This window comes from Cupressus sempervirens, chromosome 9, assembly GCF_028749045.1.
Source record: "Cupressus sempervirens isolate cs-2001-9-10 chromosome 9, ASM2874904v1, whole genome shotgun sequence".
Lineage (NCBI taxonomy): Eukaryota > Viridiplantae > Streptophyta > Pinopsida > Cupressales > Cupressaceae > Cupressus > Cupressus sempervirens.
In genome coordinates, this window is record NC_143126.1 from 376664447 (window position 1) to 376682404 (window position 17958).

General features: G+C 36.7%; 1 protein-coding gene across 2 annotated transcripts in view; it reads right to left on the minus strand.

Moving 5' to 3' along the window:
* Positions 1-239: 239 nt before the first annotated feature.
* The window catches only part of PRL1 (pleiotropic regulatory locus 1), a 100027-nt gene continuing 82308 nt past the window's right edge, over positions 240-17958 (minus strand). For both annotated transcript variants that reach the window (XM_089800186.1, XM_089800185.1), the window contains exons 12-17: positions 16189-16249; positions 16030-16096; positions 15837-15914; positions 998-1062; positions 838-915; positions 240-676 (exon numbers count right to left, since the gene is read on the minus strand). In XM_089800186.1, the coding sequence (XP_089656312.1) occupies positions 504-676; positions 838-915; positions 998-1062; positions 15837-15914; positions 16030-16096; positions 16189-16249 (522 nt within the window). In that variant the 3' untranslated portion in view covers positions 240-503. The remainder of the gene's footprint in view (positions 677-837; positions 916-997; positions 1063-15836; positions 15915-16029; positions 16097-16188; positions 16250-17958) is intronic.

The window sequence follows — 17958 nt, forward strand, 5'->3', positions numbered from 1 at the left end:
TTATACTATTTCAATGGCACAGAGTAAGTTTCTATATATGGGAACAGAAAGAATTACAAACTTGGGTTTAAAAACAGAAGATGTGAAACTGAAAAACTTTACTGTGCCATGGAAAGCTCTATTCAATGGAAGATAAAACCGTATATAATACAGCTTGTGTAGAAAAAATGAAAAACACTATACTCCACTTCAACAACCAACAGAAAGAATTAGAAGCTCAGGGTGTAAAATAGTAGATGTGAAACTGAAAAACTTTCCTGTGCCATGGAAATCTCTATTCACTGGATGATCAAACTGTATATAATACATCTTGTGTAGAAATGCAAAAAAAATGCAAATACTATACTCCACTACAGAAAACACCTAGACTTCGTTCTTGGCACATCTTATAGGTAAGAAGACCTCTCAATGACTTCATAATGAAATAAATGTAGAGAATACTTACTATTTATGACACATCTGCTGCAAGAAAATTAAACCAAACTACAAATCATTCATGCCTATTAAAAGCGCCTAATCTCTTTAGGTGGTTTAAAATTTAACGGATGAGTTTCAGGAGTGGCTGTTTCATCTTCTTTCCACATTTTTATAGTTTTGTCAGCCTCACAGGTAACAAGCCTAGAGCCAGTTATGTCATATGAGAGTGCATATATTCCAGCTTCGCTATCCAATGACCCTGTAAAACAAGTGTAAAATTTAGAAACAAACAAACCACACTCTCCACAGAAATGGTGTTAAATGAGAACATTCAACTCTGAAGCTTAATACAATATAAAACATAACAAGCACGCATCATCATCTTTCAAAAAATAAAATAGAAAATGTTTATTTTATTACCAGGCTGCACAATTGTTTTTGCCTGCTGAAAATTGTGACCACTCTTCCAATCATAGAACCACAAGCTCCCGTTGTCACCTACAGAAAAAGTGAAATAAGTTAACAAAAAGGCCCCGATTGGCGAAACATGCATTCTTGCATAAATCTATGCTCCGCAAACCTGCAGAGACGAGCACATTATCCTCATTTACAGCCATCGCATTTATGATTGTCTTAGGATGTGACCTGTGAGAGAAATGAAAAAAAATGTTAGTGATCAGACCATTACCCAGGATAAAGAATTTCTCATTCTAGAAAAATTGTGTATTGGATTATATTTGTAAGTCAACAAACAAAGAAAGTGCAAAACAGCTGACAATAAAAAATGCCTGCATAATCAGAGTGAACTGATATGATTCCTAATTTAAATAGACTAAACTTGTTGAAAAGGCAAGTTCAACATACAATTCCATATATTTGAGATACTGCAGACACTAAATATGGTAGGTAGCTTCACTATAGACTCTCAAGAAAACATGCAGTACAACATGAAATGCAATTTATCCAGCTGATGGAGAATGTGTCAATATCTCCAACTACAGAACTGGTTATCAAATGGAAGGAAAAATGAAATTTCGTCAATGAAACATCTGTTCACACTAGCTACAAATTGGACAGGTTTAGTATAAAAGAAGGAAGGAATTTCTTCAATTATTAATGTTCCAAGCAATGTATTGATATGACACATGTCAGTTGTTTAGCACACAAAAAATTGGTTTAATGGAATTGCACCTGGAATTGTCACATTGTGTACATCTCACGAAAGCTAAAGGCTTAATTCTTCATTCTGATATTCAAAAATGAATGTCATAAATGGAACAATAATTCCAATGGCACAATAATATCAACAGAATAACTAAGTCTACATGCCTCAGGCAGCAAGACCAGTTCCAGGAAGAGACAGAGGCAGACCATCCAGCTTATCTCCTCAACCACTACTGCAAACATTATCTCTAGCATCTATATCGGCTCACAGTCTGTTACATTTCATCTTGTCTTTCCCTTCCTCAGCTCCCAAATGTGATCTATAGAAATATCAATGGCTGAACAAGGGAACTTGTCATCACAGGGCAAGTCTCAACCACAAAAAGCCATGTGCTATAGATATCTGGCAGATCAAATTGAGAAGTTCAGCCATCTACACAAGTGGACTTGGCCATTGTGCTCAGTGGGCTCTTGTGCCCGCCTAGGAAAGTAGTAAAGATTTATGGTCACACTGACTATTCCACCTTTGGGCGATACCTCAGCTTGCACCTAGATCTATAACATGTTAGAGAAAATAAGGTATCATATCTATAGCATGTTAGAGAAACAAGTGATTCCATAGGACAACTCTACGAGCTAATCCTTCAAGCTCCTACGCTCCTACTGCTGATAAGGGAATGTTAAGACGTCCATTTAATCCCCATCCACAATAAAATACTGGTTATTATCTAATTTAATTCATTCCTCTAGTAAAACATTATCAAACACGTTAACTTGGAAATCGCAAACATCTCAAATATATGGAATAGATTTCCAAACATACATCCTAAATAATATGCACGTGCCATACAATCATTCCAAGACAACCAAGATTTCAAAACACATCCTTTCCAACATACTTGGCTTGTCCATGTCTCTGTTGAACTTGTTGCAGATTAGACACACGCACATATGCATGCACACATGCAAACACAGATGTACATGTACACGCACACACAAAAAGTCACATGTGCATCATGCACACACAGTTGCATTATCTGTCTATTCAAATTTTAGACAGAAATCAAATTCAAGGGAATTCACATTGTGCGTGTGCATATCCTTGGCTGCCCCAAGGATATTAGAGTCCTCCAAACATCCCCACAGGGGGTCATCCCAAGAATGTAAAGAGTGCTTCTTTCTTCCAAGGTCCACTCATTTTTACATGTACATAGTAATCATGTTGTTTTTCTATTCAAAGGTTTTCACACAAATCAAATTCATCATCATAACAGGAAAAGTGCCGGCATGAGATCTCCCAGTCATCCATAGGTCAGTTGATTAATACCTAATGACTGTACCAGGACAATTGTGGAGTCCCTCCAACATCACCTACAGTGGTGGCATTCTCAACTTCTCAATGCATCTCTTGCTTTGGCAGGGATGTCTCAGGGGTATCCTCATTCGCCCTCTACAAACAGGGGTGTGAGCGTGGTGGGTAGACATTTTGTCCACATCCCCACCCCTGGAAAGACACTTTTTTTTTGGTCTCATGGAGTAAGATGGGGAATGAGCCATGGAACATTGATTTTCCATGTGTTCTCTACAAAAAAATTAAAAATACAAACTTAGGATTCACGTTATTTTTAGGTGACCTATTATCTACCATGAGACCTAGAGGTATAGTCATAATAAGCCTCAAGATTTGAAAGAGCCTCCTTTTGTCATTCCAGCCATAGGTGTCCTTGACCCTTCACCTTCAGGAAAGACATATTTCTGTATGTCAAGTCTTAACAGGAAACTACTAGGACTTCCAAAATGGTGCTGTCCTTTCAACCTAGTCCAACCATTTGATGTATGAAAGCACCTTTGGGTATTGTTAGAGTTGTAGCTTCAGTCGGATTGATTTGATCTGATATACTTTATTGTTATTGGTAAATCATCATTTCCTATATATACTTATGTTGCCCCACTTTTGTTTTCTAATTATTGGCAAAAGTGAGTTCTGCATGTTTAGATGAAGTCAGTTTCGTTCTCGTGAATGTTTGAGTCTAGGTCTAGATTCCTAAAGGTTAGGCGGTCTTTAGGATTTTCCCAAAACGCCCTCTCTATCTACAAAACTGGGCGGGTTGTTGTTTTTGTCTTGTAATTTGTCGGGTAAGTATAGTACCCAATCTGATAGAGACCAATTTTCACTCATTACAGATGAAACATACTCACTTTTTCATTCCCATGCTCTTGAAAGTTCTCTAAAATTCACGTCTTTACAACACTAGCAATGTGGAAATTTATCACTATGATTTTAGTAAGAATCAGTGGTCAAGTGAAGCCACTTCACATCATATCAATGGTTGACAAAATAAGCATTGGCGGAAAATCCCATGTTGCCTTATCCACGGCGGGTTTTCAACCCATGAAGGTGACTTTCCACAAGGGCTCAATTGAAGATGTATCTAGCTTAAAAATATTCAAAGGGCACGGATTCTAAGGCAAATTGATGTTTGAATCTGGGTTCAAACTCCCAAACATAATCTAGATTCATTGTCACTCATGTACTAAGCCTTGGCAGAAAACCTTAGTTCGTCTTCTCTTCAACAAGTTTCCAATCCATGAAGACGATTTTCCGCAAAATAGATAAAAGTGAAATACAAGATGCTAAGTGACATCCAAGTAGATCCATGCACCTTAACTAAACATCTTTAACAACCAAAAATGCAGTTATCAAAGATTCAACCAATAAAGAAGCATTGGCAGAAAAATGGAAATTGCCTTTTCTTCGGCCAGTTTCCAACCCATGAAAGCAACCTTCTGACTATGCAAAGAAATCAGATCAACAGGTAGAATTTGACTCCCATGCTGAATCTAGTACATGTTAGGATGATATTGGATTGAAACGAACTGTTGCAGAAAGAAGATATGGCCAGGATCTTACTTGGCAGATTTTCATCAACAAAGTACTCCAAGGGCAACTTTCTGAAACTAAGAGGAAAACAGAAAAATAAATAATGAGTTAATATAAAGTTAACGTTACAACCAACAAAATAGTAAAAAGGCTTTTAAATGTCCGTTGAACCTTTGCATTCATTTTTAACAAGTATTTCCTTAAATTTTCACTCGTGTGGCACGAGTTATGAAGATTAACGAATGAATCAAGGCCCTTATATAAAAACACCCAGACAGTTGAATAAGCTACTTCATTTCCTTAATTCCTCATTTTTATCAAAGTGCATAGCTTTTGAAAGCCAGTAACTGTAGTAGTCTATTGTCTTATTTGCCTTTGATTCAAAATCATGTATGTAAGCTATGGCCACTAAGTTCGCGGGTTTTGATGGTTTGACTAGGATCAAGTCTCAACTGCAAGACTTCACAGACACGTCCCTCTGTTTCTATGATATGGCAAATTTCCAAAAGAGGGTAAAATCCGAACGCATCCATCCTATCACTAAGAAGCCTCAAAAATGTGGTTTGGTCAAAGCCGCCAGTTTCTCGATTGCGGTTCAAGCCCCAGAGCTCATTTATGAATGTGTTCACCATTACAATCCGAAAATCAAGCTGATAGTTCTGCTTAATGACACCGTATTGATTTCAATCGACAAACAAATGGTGGTGAATTGTCTTCGTGTGTCATAACGAGAGGAGTTTTTTTACCTAACTGTCAGTGGAGTCATTTTAGATTTCTCGACGAAGAAGATGATCTGGAAGAAGGAGATCATGCGAATATGGTTCCAGAAGTCATGAAGCGACAAGAGCAAAGTCCCGAAAACTTTGTTCGGAACCAACCTCAAATCGGAGATAATTGACATTTTGGTTCTTTTGCATAGATTGAGAGGTGAAACCAAAGCCCTAAGTTTTGTTGAACAATACTTCTTTTTGGTTCAAGTTATATGCTCAGATACACAATATATTGATTGGGCGCAAGAGGTGAGTGAGATTTTGTCCAATGCCCTCCCAAGTGGCCAAGTTTTACAATTCATTTTATATGTCTTTGTTCCTGATTTATATGCTAGCTTCTTTGCAACTATGGCTCGGTCTCCCATGGCTAGACGATTTCCTTGATGATGTCAAGTCCTATGAATTTTATCCGTGCCTCCAACTACATAATAGTTATGCAAAAATATGTAAGATTGAATGACACATTTACTATGAGAATTTGTAGGGAATTGCAAGGGTGCCCAAAAAGGAGATTCTCCACTGAAGCCATGGCCGCCATCAGTATTTGGTTGTTATTTTATTCAATTTTCATCTTTTTCTTACCTGCGTCTTGTAGCTTTCGACCGTTTTCCTCTGAAGCTACCAAGATATCCGAATGATATGATAGTGTTGGTCAAGATCATCTGACAAGCTCTGCAGGTGAATGTCCTAAGCGGGAGTCTGAAGAAGAAAGGGTATGAATTCCCTCTGAAGGTTAGAGCATTCAATTGTGACACCCAGTCTAATGCTAAGAATATGATGAAGGTTTTTGAGAGGAAGTACAAGCTGGATATGTACAAGATCTTGAGACCTACGTTCGACCCCAATGGATATGATAAAGATGTCCTGCAGATTGGGAGTGTAATAAAGCATGTCAGCACAAATTGAAGACTACTAGGTCGATTGCAAAGATGAACTTGAAAGTTGTGATCATGCTTTTGCAAGATTGACAGTCGATCAAGTTAAGCTATACAAAGTAAATATAGATGTGGATGGGGTTGAGGATGATGGTCGGAATATGTATAGCACAACTTAGTTGACCAAATTAAAGAATACCCCCATAAGCTCTGAACTAGTCGAAGAGGTCGTAGAGGACCTAGATATGATGATGTCAAGAATCTATAAGAGGATTGGGAAGTGGGTCGATTGGACTATGGCATGGAAGAAAATAAGTAAAGTTGCATCCGCACAGTCCACCCCAGACGTAGCTACAGCATCATCTTCCCCTAGCAACACTTCAGGCACAACTCCATCACTCACTCAAGGCCCAGCTCAACCAGCCGACGGAGGTGATCAACCTTCTGATAAGAATACTCCATTATACAAAACTTGTCAAGATGGTTCAGTGCCTATGATTGGGACAGAGACAGAAGTTGAAAAGAAGGCAGAAGAACCAAAAGACACTGCAGTTCTAGTGGCTCTGCAATCCCAATGCAGCCCAATCCCATCTATAAGTGCAACACTACTCTTACCAAGTAGTCCTCAAATACAAGTGGTTGACCTTGGAGATGGCGGGAGCAACAAAAGTGAGTCCTTGGAGTTGGATGAAGCAGTGAAGAAAACTCCGAAATTCATTTCCCCTGCTTCAGGAAATCCTTTCTCCTCATCTTCGAAGGCCTCGACTCCTGCTAGGAGAAAGATGTTCAATGTGGATACACTAGGGACTGCATCCAAAGTAATCGGCACCGACTCATGGCTCGAAAATACTTTGGATAGAAAGAGGAAGAGGATAGAAGATGGGGCTTCAAACAAAGAGACTGTCTCTGGCCATCCGCTCTGAGTCAGAATTGAGCAAAGTGAAGAAGTCGAAGACTTTATCTGTCCTCGACCGAGATCTGTACACGAGACACCTAACTATGGAGATTGCCAAGCCCACCAAAGAAGGTAGGATAGAGGACCTAACTACAGTTGACTTCCAATTACAGTCTCTGGATCTAGGAGAGGTTAGGCATGATACCAAAGTAAGCTTATGGAGAGCAACTAATGAAGTGATAGAAGAACTTGAAGAGCTCAAGCTTGCTAAGGTCAAGTTGAAGGCAGAGATCCACGAGCTCAACTACTTCATCAAGCAATTGGTTGCCCCATTAGAAGGCATTTCGGGGATACCACCTACCAGTGACCCCACAACCACAGACATTCAAGCTATCATCTCTCAGCTGCAAGAGGAAAAACATTTTGGGCAAAATGGCAGAAGTTGGAACGAAAAACTCAAGTCTGAAGGACTTGTAGTTATAGATCAAGTTGGCAATGCAGTGTTGAGGCTCGAGATAGAAAAGAATAACATCCTGGCTAACCGGGCAACTCAGTTAGTAGAAAAGGGAAAATATGAAGATTGCATCTCTCCTGCATATAATCATCCAAATGAAGGCCAAAGAAGCAGTTGAAGCCAAGATTCTACAGAAAGGAGACGAGCCTTTGTTTGAATGGCAACAGAGCTTGCAATTCAAGGCTAACATGATCTCTTCAGTAGAAGAAGGATTGCAAAAGATAGAAAGCAAAGTTAAAGAGAAGCAAGATAAGGATTATGAGTTGCTGAAAGGCCTACACACTGAATCCCAAACGAGTGGACAAGGTAAAGGAGTAGTAGGAGTCGTCATTATGCAAAAGGTTTTCTCCAACTACTTGGATAAATTTATAGAGAGATCTATTAGCCATCAAGACAGAGTGTCAGACCTCCAACGGCTTGGTGGATGTATACAAGTAACGACAGAGGAAATGCAAGGGCGATTGAGCACAATCAAGGAGTTGGCTAGAGAACACTCCAAATGGCTTATCAGATACACCAACGTCCACATCAACAAACACGAGGAGCTCATTCCAATTATCGTTGTTGCTAAGGCCTATAAGGCGAAATTAAAAAAGGGGAAGAAAGCGAAATGATATTTCTCCCGCTCCTTTGTATTCTGATATGAAATTGTAACTGATAATTGGCTTCTTGCCATTTGTCATTTTTGAGAAGATAAACCAATTCAATTACTTTTTGTAACAGTTCATCTCAAAATCCTATATGTACTCGATGGAAAGATTAATGAAAGGTCGGCTAAATTTTGGTGTGAAATGCTTTAGATTGCAGAGACAACTTGAATGTGTTTTGTATCAATTATTTACTGTTCCATTGCATGTCTAAGTTAGAAATGTCTCTTTGAGTTGAATTAAACTAATGAATAAACAGAGTTGTGTTCCCCTATTTTAATACAATAAACTGAAGATAATCGTAGTATTGTTGGAAGTTAAAAGAGACTTTTTCCAGTATTAATTCTTAAGTTAGTTTCTTACGTTTTAGAGTTAAAATCATTCTGTATAAGCATTTTATCCATATAAATCTATGTTCCCCCGAGTTTCTGGGACGGGGACAACAGGGGACAGCGGGATGGGTTTCTAGGATGGCAAATTTTTTTGCTCATTTTGGGGACGAGGGGGGGACGACAAAAGTGACATTTTTTTTTTCTTAAATTTTTTTTGTGTTAAAAAATTGGGGATAGATGCAAGTCCCCAATGAAGTCCCCGAGACACGAAACTTGGCTTTTTTAGAGGGGATGCGTCCCCAGGGAACGTAGATATAAATAGAACTCACTATTGCATCACCAAATTCCGTGGTTTTATAAGATGAGTAGATTCACAAATTTAGTTAGTATTAAGACCCAGATTCCAGCCTGAGTTAGTTTTTGTCTAGGCCTAACTTGGTTTTCCTCTCCCGTTCTCTGGTCAAGAACAAACCCCATCTTAGCTTTGGAAACAAACAAATTCATTGCAAATCACAAACTCAAGGGCGCTGTACCTATAAATACAGAGGGAAATTAGTCATTCAGCTACAGTTTCCCCAGTGCTGTAATCAGTCATTGTTCATAGATATTGGGCATTTAAAGAGTTAATTAAAAAGGAACAATCTGTTTACCAACAACTTATTTATGTTAAATAATATATATATTAATGTATATAATACATGTTAATATATATGTGTGTGTGTGTGTGTGTGTGTGTGTGTGTGTGTGTGTGTAGTTAATAGTTATACATAATATATTATATATATGGTTATTTATATTACTCATATATTAATATGTCAACTAGTGATGATTAACCGTAGAGACATGTCTCTTCATGAGACATGTTTCCTCTCTTATTTATAAGCCTTCATTTGCATTTGGAACACAATCAATACAATGGCAATTGTTAGTGCATTTGCAGTGATCCTACAAATCAACATAGTATCAGAGCCAGGCTGCAAATTTCAGGAAGTGATTGAAAGCACAGAAAAAATATTCATTTCAGGAAATTGAATAAATATATTATGTTATCAAACAGTTGATCAGTTTGCAGGAATTTGAATCAATTTCTGATGAGTCAATCAGTCACGTTGTGTCTGCAAGAAAACATCAATACCTAAATTGGTTGTATCTTCAATTTGGATGTCATATTTAAATGGTAAAGCTCCAGTAAAAAAATTAAATTGCAGGCCTCCATAAATACTATAGAAATCTCTGAGGAAGGATTTAAACTTTCTCAATTAAACTTGCAGCAGATACTGAGAACTATGTCTTGCTACCGAAGATATTGGGAAGAGACTACTTGTATATAGCAAAGCCTGTTGAAGTGGATAAACAAATTGAACAATAACAATATCTGTTCTGAATTATATACAACCCACGAATATAGAACAGGGATCGTCTTCGATGAATTGGATCTTTGCCTTCTAAATACACCAGGTCCTGGCAATTGTATGATCACTGTTATTAGGTTAGTTAAATACAACAATGACTGCTCACAAATACAAAAGGAGTCTTCAAGAAAACCAAAGATCTTCAATTATCTGTCCATGCATGATGATTCAGATGTATCTGTATATGAAACCACTCCACGATGAATATAATGGAGCCACTTCAGTACTCTCATTCGGCAACAACGAATTCATTAGACCACCATACGACATGAAACTAGAACTTCAGATGATATATCCACGAGTATTACAGAGGATCTGCTACAATCTTATGACATATCACATACACAAACAGATATTTTGTGCCATGCGGTTGATCACTGGCACTTGTCAGAAGTGATTGCTAGCAAAGAATATATTGAACAGGTGGACAAAACAAATGAGTATAATCCATGTTTGCAAACACTCTGCCATACACTCTGCCATGTCAAGCTTATTGAATGACGAAAGGAAGATCAGTCGTGTAAAGACACACCGCATAATCTCAAAACTGTTGTCCAAGGTGATGCCTCAGTCAGCAAGTGTTTTGAACATTGCCTTACCTTGTTTAAATTATCGGGATGCATGTGATAAGGGAAGTACGAAAATTAATAAGGAATGATAAAGAAGATTAATTTGGATTGGACAAAATTAGTGCGGGAATAATGGTAGAAATATGAGTTAATGTTTTCATGTCATTATATTCAAGCCAAAGATTGCTGTTATAGCATCAAATTAAATATGTAATATGGTGAAGATTTATTTATCATGCCTAAACTATTGACGGGACAATTGAAGTTTTTTAATATATCAGAAATGCATGTTATAGGACATGACAAGGTAAATGATGACAGTGTAACTTAACAGTCAAGTGGGCTATAAATAAGAAAGGGGTCTAGTCCAGATAGCTTGCAGCTGTACATGATAAATATTCAGAGGGTCGCAACAAGGTTGACTGTGAAGTAAGATTTTGGAAAGCTCACTGCAAGATTTAGGCTCTGCATAGATCAGACTTCGATTAATCAAACAATTAAGAATTTCCAATTTGCGAGTGACCAGGGATCAAATCTAATAGAGGATTTGGCACTTAAATTGGGACAAACAACCCTTGCATTGCTATGTATTTCAATTAACGTCACCATTTCATAGTTTGATGCATATAAGAGTGGTTGGAAGGTATTCTATTAAATGTCTGACACAGGAACCTCCTCTATCCAGTTGGAACTAATTTATTAATGCAAACTAAAATTGTAAAGGAGAACAGATAATAAGATTGTAGTGGTCCAACACTGATACTTGAGGAGTTTTCTGGTACAACTGGTTCTGCCTAGGTCACCGAATTCTTATTATTTATTCCACCGAATCTTATTATTTATTCTTATCGATCCACATAGTCAATAGCTTGTTTCACCTATGCCTCTTTTGTTTTTTTTTGTTCATGATTAAAAAGACTCGACACAGCCTCATTACAAATTGTTTAAACGCTCAATCCTACGCAGTTATACATTCATTGAAATTCAATCTTGGAATGAACATCATTAATCATTCATCATTCAAATTTACTTGCACTTTAATAAATTTAGAGAGAATTAACATCAACGTATCTCCCAGTATGTCTATTGGATAATTCACACAATGCATCATCCATGGATGTCTGCAACCTATTTCAAACTCCTATTTTTGGGTGGACGGAGGAAGTTATATACATCTGCCAAGAATAAGATGTTGACAGATGAACAAATCAAATTGTGAAGGAAAATAAGATACCAAGCATGGTTAGGAGAAAAGGCGATTTTGAACCACCTGTGTGTATTGCACGAATTATATCCATGAAATGTACCACCTCCACCGTGGTAAGGCTGTGTAAGTCAACGGATCAGATATTACAATGATAACTTCAACGCATTGCATAAAGAAGTTATTTTTCCATCCCCGAATTGTCTTCCTTCTATATGATTTTGCTTCTGCTTCTGCTTCTTCTCGTGATGGCGTACTTTGGGGCTTATTATCTGTCCACTCGTCATCCCTGGAATTGTTTTCGTTGTGATCATATGAGGGAGTTTCATCATCGTGGTCCGTGGTGGGTGTGTAGGGGTATAAGTCAATGCACTAGGTATGATGTTGCGTGCTTCTATATGGTTATTCCTCTCGTAGAGACGACCCTATCTATCTTCTAGGAAAGAAAGTGCTCCTCTCTTCCACATATCTTATTCTTCTTTCTCTTGCCACATTATTAGGGACGTGATCTGCTTCTGCTCACTCTGTTATTTTATATTAAGGAACGTGGCAACCATATGTAATATGTGTGTCATTGTCATCTTTGAAATATAAGAATTAATCAAAGCCAAAGACAACACCTGATGAATTACTTGGATTTCTAAGTTCTCACTGATAATTATTATGAATTAGACAAGAGGAAGATATATCAATAATAACCTTATCAATGGATTATATTTAGAATAGGTTGATTGATGCATTATTTATTGTTGCTGGAGCAAATATCTGCAAATACTTTGGACTGGTTGGGTATTTGAGATTTGAAATTGTTTGAGAGTCGCTTCAGATACAGAGATCAATGACTAACAAAGATAGAGGTCAAAAACTCGATAAAATGGAAGACATAGAAATTTTACATTGTGGAAGGGAATAATAACCAATGTTTCATTTTCATTGGTTGACAAATGTTTATACAAAGGCATCATTTTAATTGATACATATGGACCTTCATTGGAGCAACTTGTATCAAGAACATTAATATGCAGATAAGTATTATATTCACTTGCTTATTGTAGTCTCTCTCTTATTTGTAATTCTACACATACTATGAGTTATTTGCCTTGATCTTTTCTTTTGTATCTGGAGTTGATCTTGCAGGAAAAGAAATTTGACACATTAGGCAGCTTATGACAGTAGCTTAAAAGAAGTTGTGATCAGGCTGGATAAAGTGAGGCTCTTGAAGCAAATATCTTTGATGATTGAGATTATGAGTATCCTTCTACATTAAGAGGGAGTATGACACTTCTTCAAAGGTAACACAGGAGCTTAGAAGATTAATACTCAAAGGGAAACTAGAAATACATGTGTGTGATTGCATGATTTTGATGGGCCTACTCTTGAGTGCATCATGAGGAAGTATTGACTTATTACTAGAAAATTCGAAGATTGATATCAGATTCAGAGTGAGTCTGACAAAGAATCCATGGGGGAAGAGAGCCTCTAAGGGAGTAACTACTAGACCTAACTTCCCAGGATCATTGTTCAGAGGGAGAATTTTGAGGTGCAATCTTTTGTAAATGATATCTTCTCTATATAGAGAAGTTCTAAGTGAAGTTCCTTGTAATGCATTCTTCTTTGTGAGAGAGAATTGAGGTGAAAGCCTTTGTATCACCCTCTGACATGGTTTATGGTGGTTACTATTTTGCATATGATATGTAATGAAATGTGACGATCTTTCATATGTGTAAGGTCATTATTGTAATGTGACGACCTTATCAATAGTTTGACGTATCTCCTAGGTACACTACATTAACTTGTACCACCTAAATGTGTTGGATGTCTAGGAGTAAGTGTTATCATGGTTCTTTGGGCCAGATTTTGCCGAAAACCATGATACCCAACTCATCATGGTTCTTTGGGCCGGATTTTTCCGGACACCATGATAACCAACTCATCATGTTTCTTTGGGCTGGATTTTGTTGAACACCATGATAACCAACTCATCATGTGTCATCAACAAATATTGTGTAGCCGACGGGTTGACGTTGTTAGTAGATATTGTGTAGTCGACTGGTTGACATCGTCGATAGATATTGTGTAGCCGACGAGTTGATGTCATCGGTAATTGTTATGTAGCTGACAGGCGCCTTCGGGAAGGTTCTTCGGAATGGTATACATACAACTTTGGATCATCATTGTAATCATCATTGTAAGCATCATATAATCTCTTCAGCATATATGCGAATAATAAAAGAAGTATTGTTGTTACATGTTCTTATTTATTGTCTATATGCATTAATCTATTTACCCCATATGGTAAACATTTGATGCCAAAAAGTCGTCTCCGAACAACATTATGGTTCTTTGGGCCGGATTTTGTCGGACACCATGATAACCAATTCATCATGGTTCTTTGGGCCGGATTTTGCCAGATACCATGATAACCAACTTGTTATGGTTCTTTGGGCTGGATCTTGCTGGACACCATGACATAGTTACTATTATAGACCACACATAAGGTGGTGTTTAATCTTATATTGAAGTTATGGAAATTGTTTCAATTGTGTGTTATGAAAGGTGAGAAATTTAGCCTCATAGTGAATTGAATATCGTACTAAGATGATATCTCTTCATATATTTGAGAGCACAATGTGTTCTACAAATCCTCCCTAGCTAAGAGGGAGTGTTAAAGTTGTAGCTTCAGTCAGATTGATTGGATCTAATATACATTATTGCTATTGGTAAATCATCATTTCCTATATATACTTATCCATGTTAAATAATATATATATTATTGTATATAATACATATATATTATTGTGTGTATGTCTATATATATATATATATATATTGATATACATATTATATAGTAATATATTATATATATGGTTATTTATATTACAAATATATTAATATGCTAACTAGTGATGATTAATCCTAGAGACATGTCTCTTCATGAGACATGTCTCCTCCTCTCTTATTTATAAGCCTTCATTTGCATTAGGAACACAATCAATACAATAGCAATTGCAAGTACATTTGCAGTGATCCTACAAATCAACAGGTATTGCACGTTAGCACATGAAAGTGAGCTAGTGATATGCTGCCTTAACTTCATATACAACCAACAACCCAATACTTGTATTCTACAATCGGATATCAAAGGTTAACCACTATATGGCAGAAAAGGCCCTCATGTTCCAAGCTAGATGAATCGGTGCACATCTCCCATTTTCTCTACCCACGAAGGTTTATTAACCATCCTTATATCCTGAACAGTTCTAAGGATAGTAACAATTTCCCAACTAAGCATTATTCACAATCAAGCATGGGATATATCAAGCATTTACCATTTAACGAAGCTTATTTTTCAATTGTTGTCATTTAACATAATAAAGGGCTGGCATTCAAATAACAACATTTATGACACTGAACAACCACCATTCAACATTTGATCATAGAAAATTGATGAAACTTTGAAATACAAATATAAAACTCTGAACATGACATCTGAGTGTTACTATCAAAAAATCATGTACACTACTCTTTGAAAATAAAGTTGCACCCATTGGTATTTTTACATTTCGTTTACACATTTTGCTTTCAACAAATGTCCATATGGGGGTATGAAATCCCTACATATTGCTCTCAAACAAGGGACATCACAAGGATGCCAAAAAAAATTTAAACAAAAACTGCAGATAGCAGGAAGACGCATACCATTGGTTATTCTGTAATATAAAGTTTATAATTTTGTACCACAAACTAAGGCTGGTTTCAATATCCTTTGTTTGAGGGATCTCAGATTCTAATATTTAATTTCCCTTTGTTTACCTTTTCCACCTTCCTTAGGGCATCCAGCTTACCCAATTTGGGTTCAACTGCTCTAGCTTTAATACTCAAACGGAATTATTTTTGGTCTTCTGCAGTTCTCTTTCAATGCTCTTAATTGCTATTGTAACTTTGGGTACACTTTCAAGTCTTGTTCACCTACTTTGGTCATTAATGAGCATCAATATATTTTCCTGTCTTTAGGACTCTTGTCATACATAAGTGAAATATATCACTTTATTAATGGAGATAGACAGTGTGTACCAATATCATCAAAAATAAATGATTGTAATCCCTGTAGAAGTATGATTATCGCTCAGTTGGTCCAAAAAATATAACAACTTACAGCATATTGTGCAGGAATTCTCCCTTGGGGAGTTTGAATTTTTTGACGTTATCAGCAGATGCTGATGCGAAATTGTGCCTGCATATACAGTACAGAATATTATCTGGCCATGTATATTTAGCAACAAAGGGTACAGGAGCCAATATAATCATTGATAATATTAGGGAAATTTTAAAGTGGTTTAAAAACATACTCAAAGGGGTGCAAAGCAAGTGCTCGAACAGATTTCTTGTGATATGTAAGTGTGGACATAGATTTCCCTGCCCAGAATGAAACATAGAGAGACTAAGAATTCAAAGTTTTTATTTCAATTAAAAATAAAGTAAAATTCCAAACAGAGTTGGAAAATTGCCTGCAGCAAGGTCCCATAACTTAATGGTAGTATCATGAGAGCCAGTCACCACTTGTGGATCCTGTAAAATAGAGAAGCAACAATTGACTACTATCTTTCTTATATAACTAGAGGACAAATAAATGTTATAATACAAAAAGGATATTCAATATGAAAGGGTCCATCAACTTACCAACAGCCTATGAAAAATACAAATCCTTACAAATAAAACAACCAGCAATAAGTGAAAAGAGTGACAATTCCATGCACTCAAGCATTTCTGTCAACCATACACTAATACTTATCCCCAACAACTTATATGTTCTGTCCTTCCTGGTTAGTTGTCCTAAAAAGTCCGTTTATCCCGTATGGCTTGATAAAATATTAAAAGCCTTTTCAGCTGCTTTCATTGTATAATCAGCATTTGAACATCTTCTAGGCAGCATCTTATAGTAACACATACAAGCGACCTGTCATCGCTACAATTTAATTTCTGGCCCATCAATCCCTTTGGATTTCTGTAGTGTGTGATTGAAATATAGTGTATTTCTATAGCTGTTTGGCAACTCCTGATAAAGCCTCAAATCAACCAATATAAAAATATTTTATTGACCAAGTTTACAATTGCTGATTCTTGATGAAATACATTATCTTAGAATAGTCCACTGTAGATATGATCATGTTAATTATTTTTCTATTTAAAGACATAATTATGGCTTTTATGCCTATGCAGTTGCATCATATGTTCCATGTGAACAAGTATAACATCATTAAATACTCTAAAGATTGTTGGTTCTCGACAAAATTTGAAATAAAAAGAAGTCCACCACAAGAAAATAATTATCTCCATCATTGTGTTACTTCAAAATCAAATTATTAATATTATTGTGCCTATACACCATATGGGGGAAAGCCTGGAAGGCATTTCCTCTTCAAAGGTAAGGTTAGTTTATTGAAGGCCAGCTTTGCTGAAGAACCCTATGAGAGCAAGTTCTATCTAATAATATTAAGCCCAATGTCATTTCTCAGAGAATAGAATCAACAATTCAAGCTTCTCTGAAACACCATATGAGAGCATGTTCTAGCTAATATGAAGCCCAATGCCATTTCTCAACTGTTAGTTGATGTAAGGCCAGCATATACAGAATGACAATTTGTAGGTACAGTTTATAAGGGGAAACTTCTGAAGCTGCTCCTCATAATGTTATATATCATAAAACATGAATGCTTTCAAAAACGTTGAGGGACTGTTCATCCTTTATGAACGAACAGCTGGTCACATTAGTTACACAAAGGGTCTTCTTGATGAATGACTACCCTTGTGAAATGACTTTTGGTATTCATTTTCAGAGACCAGCAACTCGAGAATGTTGTCATACATGGACTTTTTACGATCTTAAACCCTTGTAGGGGTATAACTGCAAAGAAAAACCTGTAAACCACAAAATCATGGCAGGATCCCTTAGAACCACAGAATTTCTTCACAAGACAGATTTCAAGTATGAGGCGACCGAAAGCCAAAGGTTAGGGACAGTGGGGGCGGTAGCAATGTGGTAGGGAGGTGGTACAGATACATGGAGTACATGAAAAATTAGTTATAAAAAGATGTGCAAAGAATAAGAATTGTAAATGAGACTTTGTTATACCACGAAAAGTTAAAACTAATTAATATTAAAAACATGGCAATGATTGCAAATCAAACTTTGGCATACCAAGTAAAATTCAAACTAATACATAATTAAAACGTGGCAATGATTGCATTGAACATTTACAACAGTGGGTGGAGTTTTG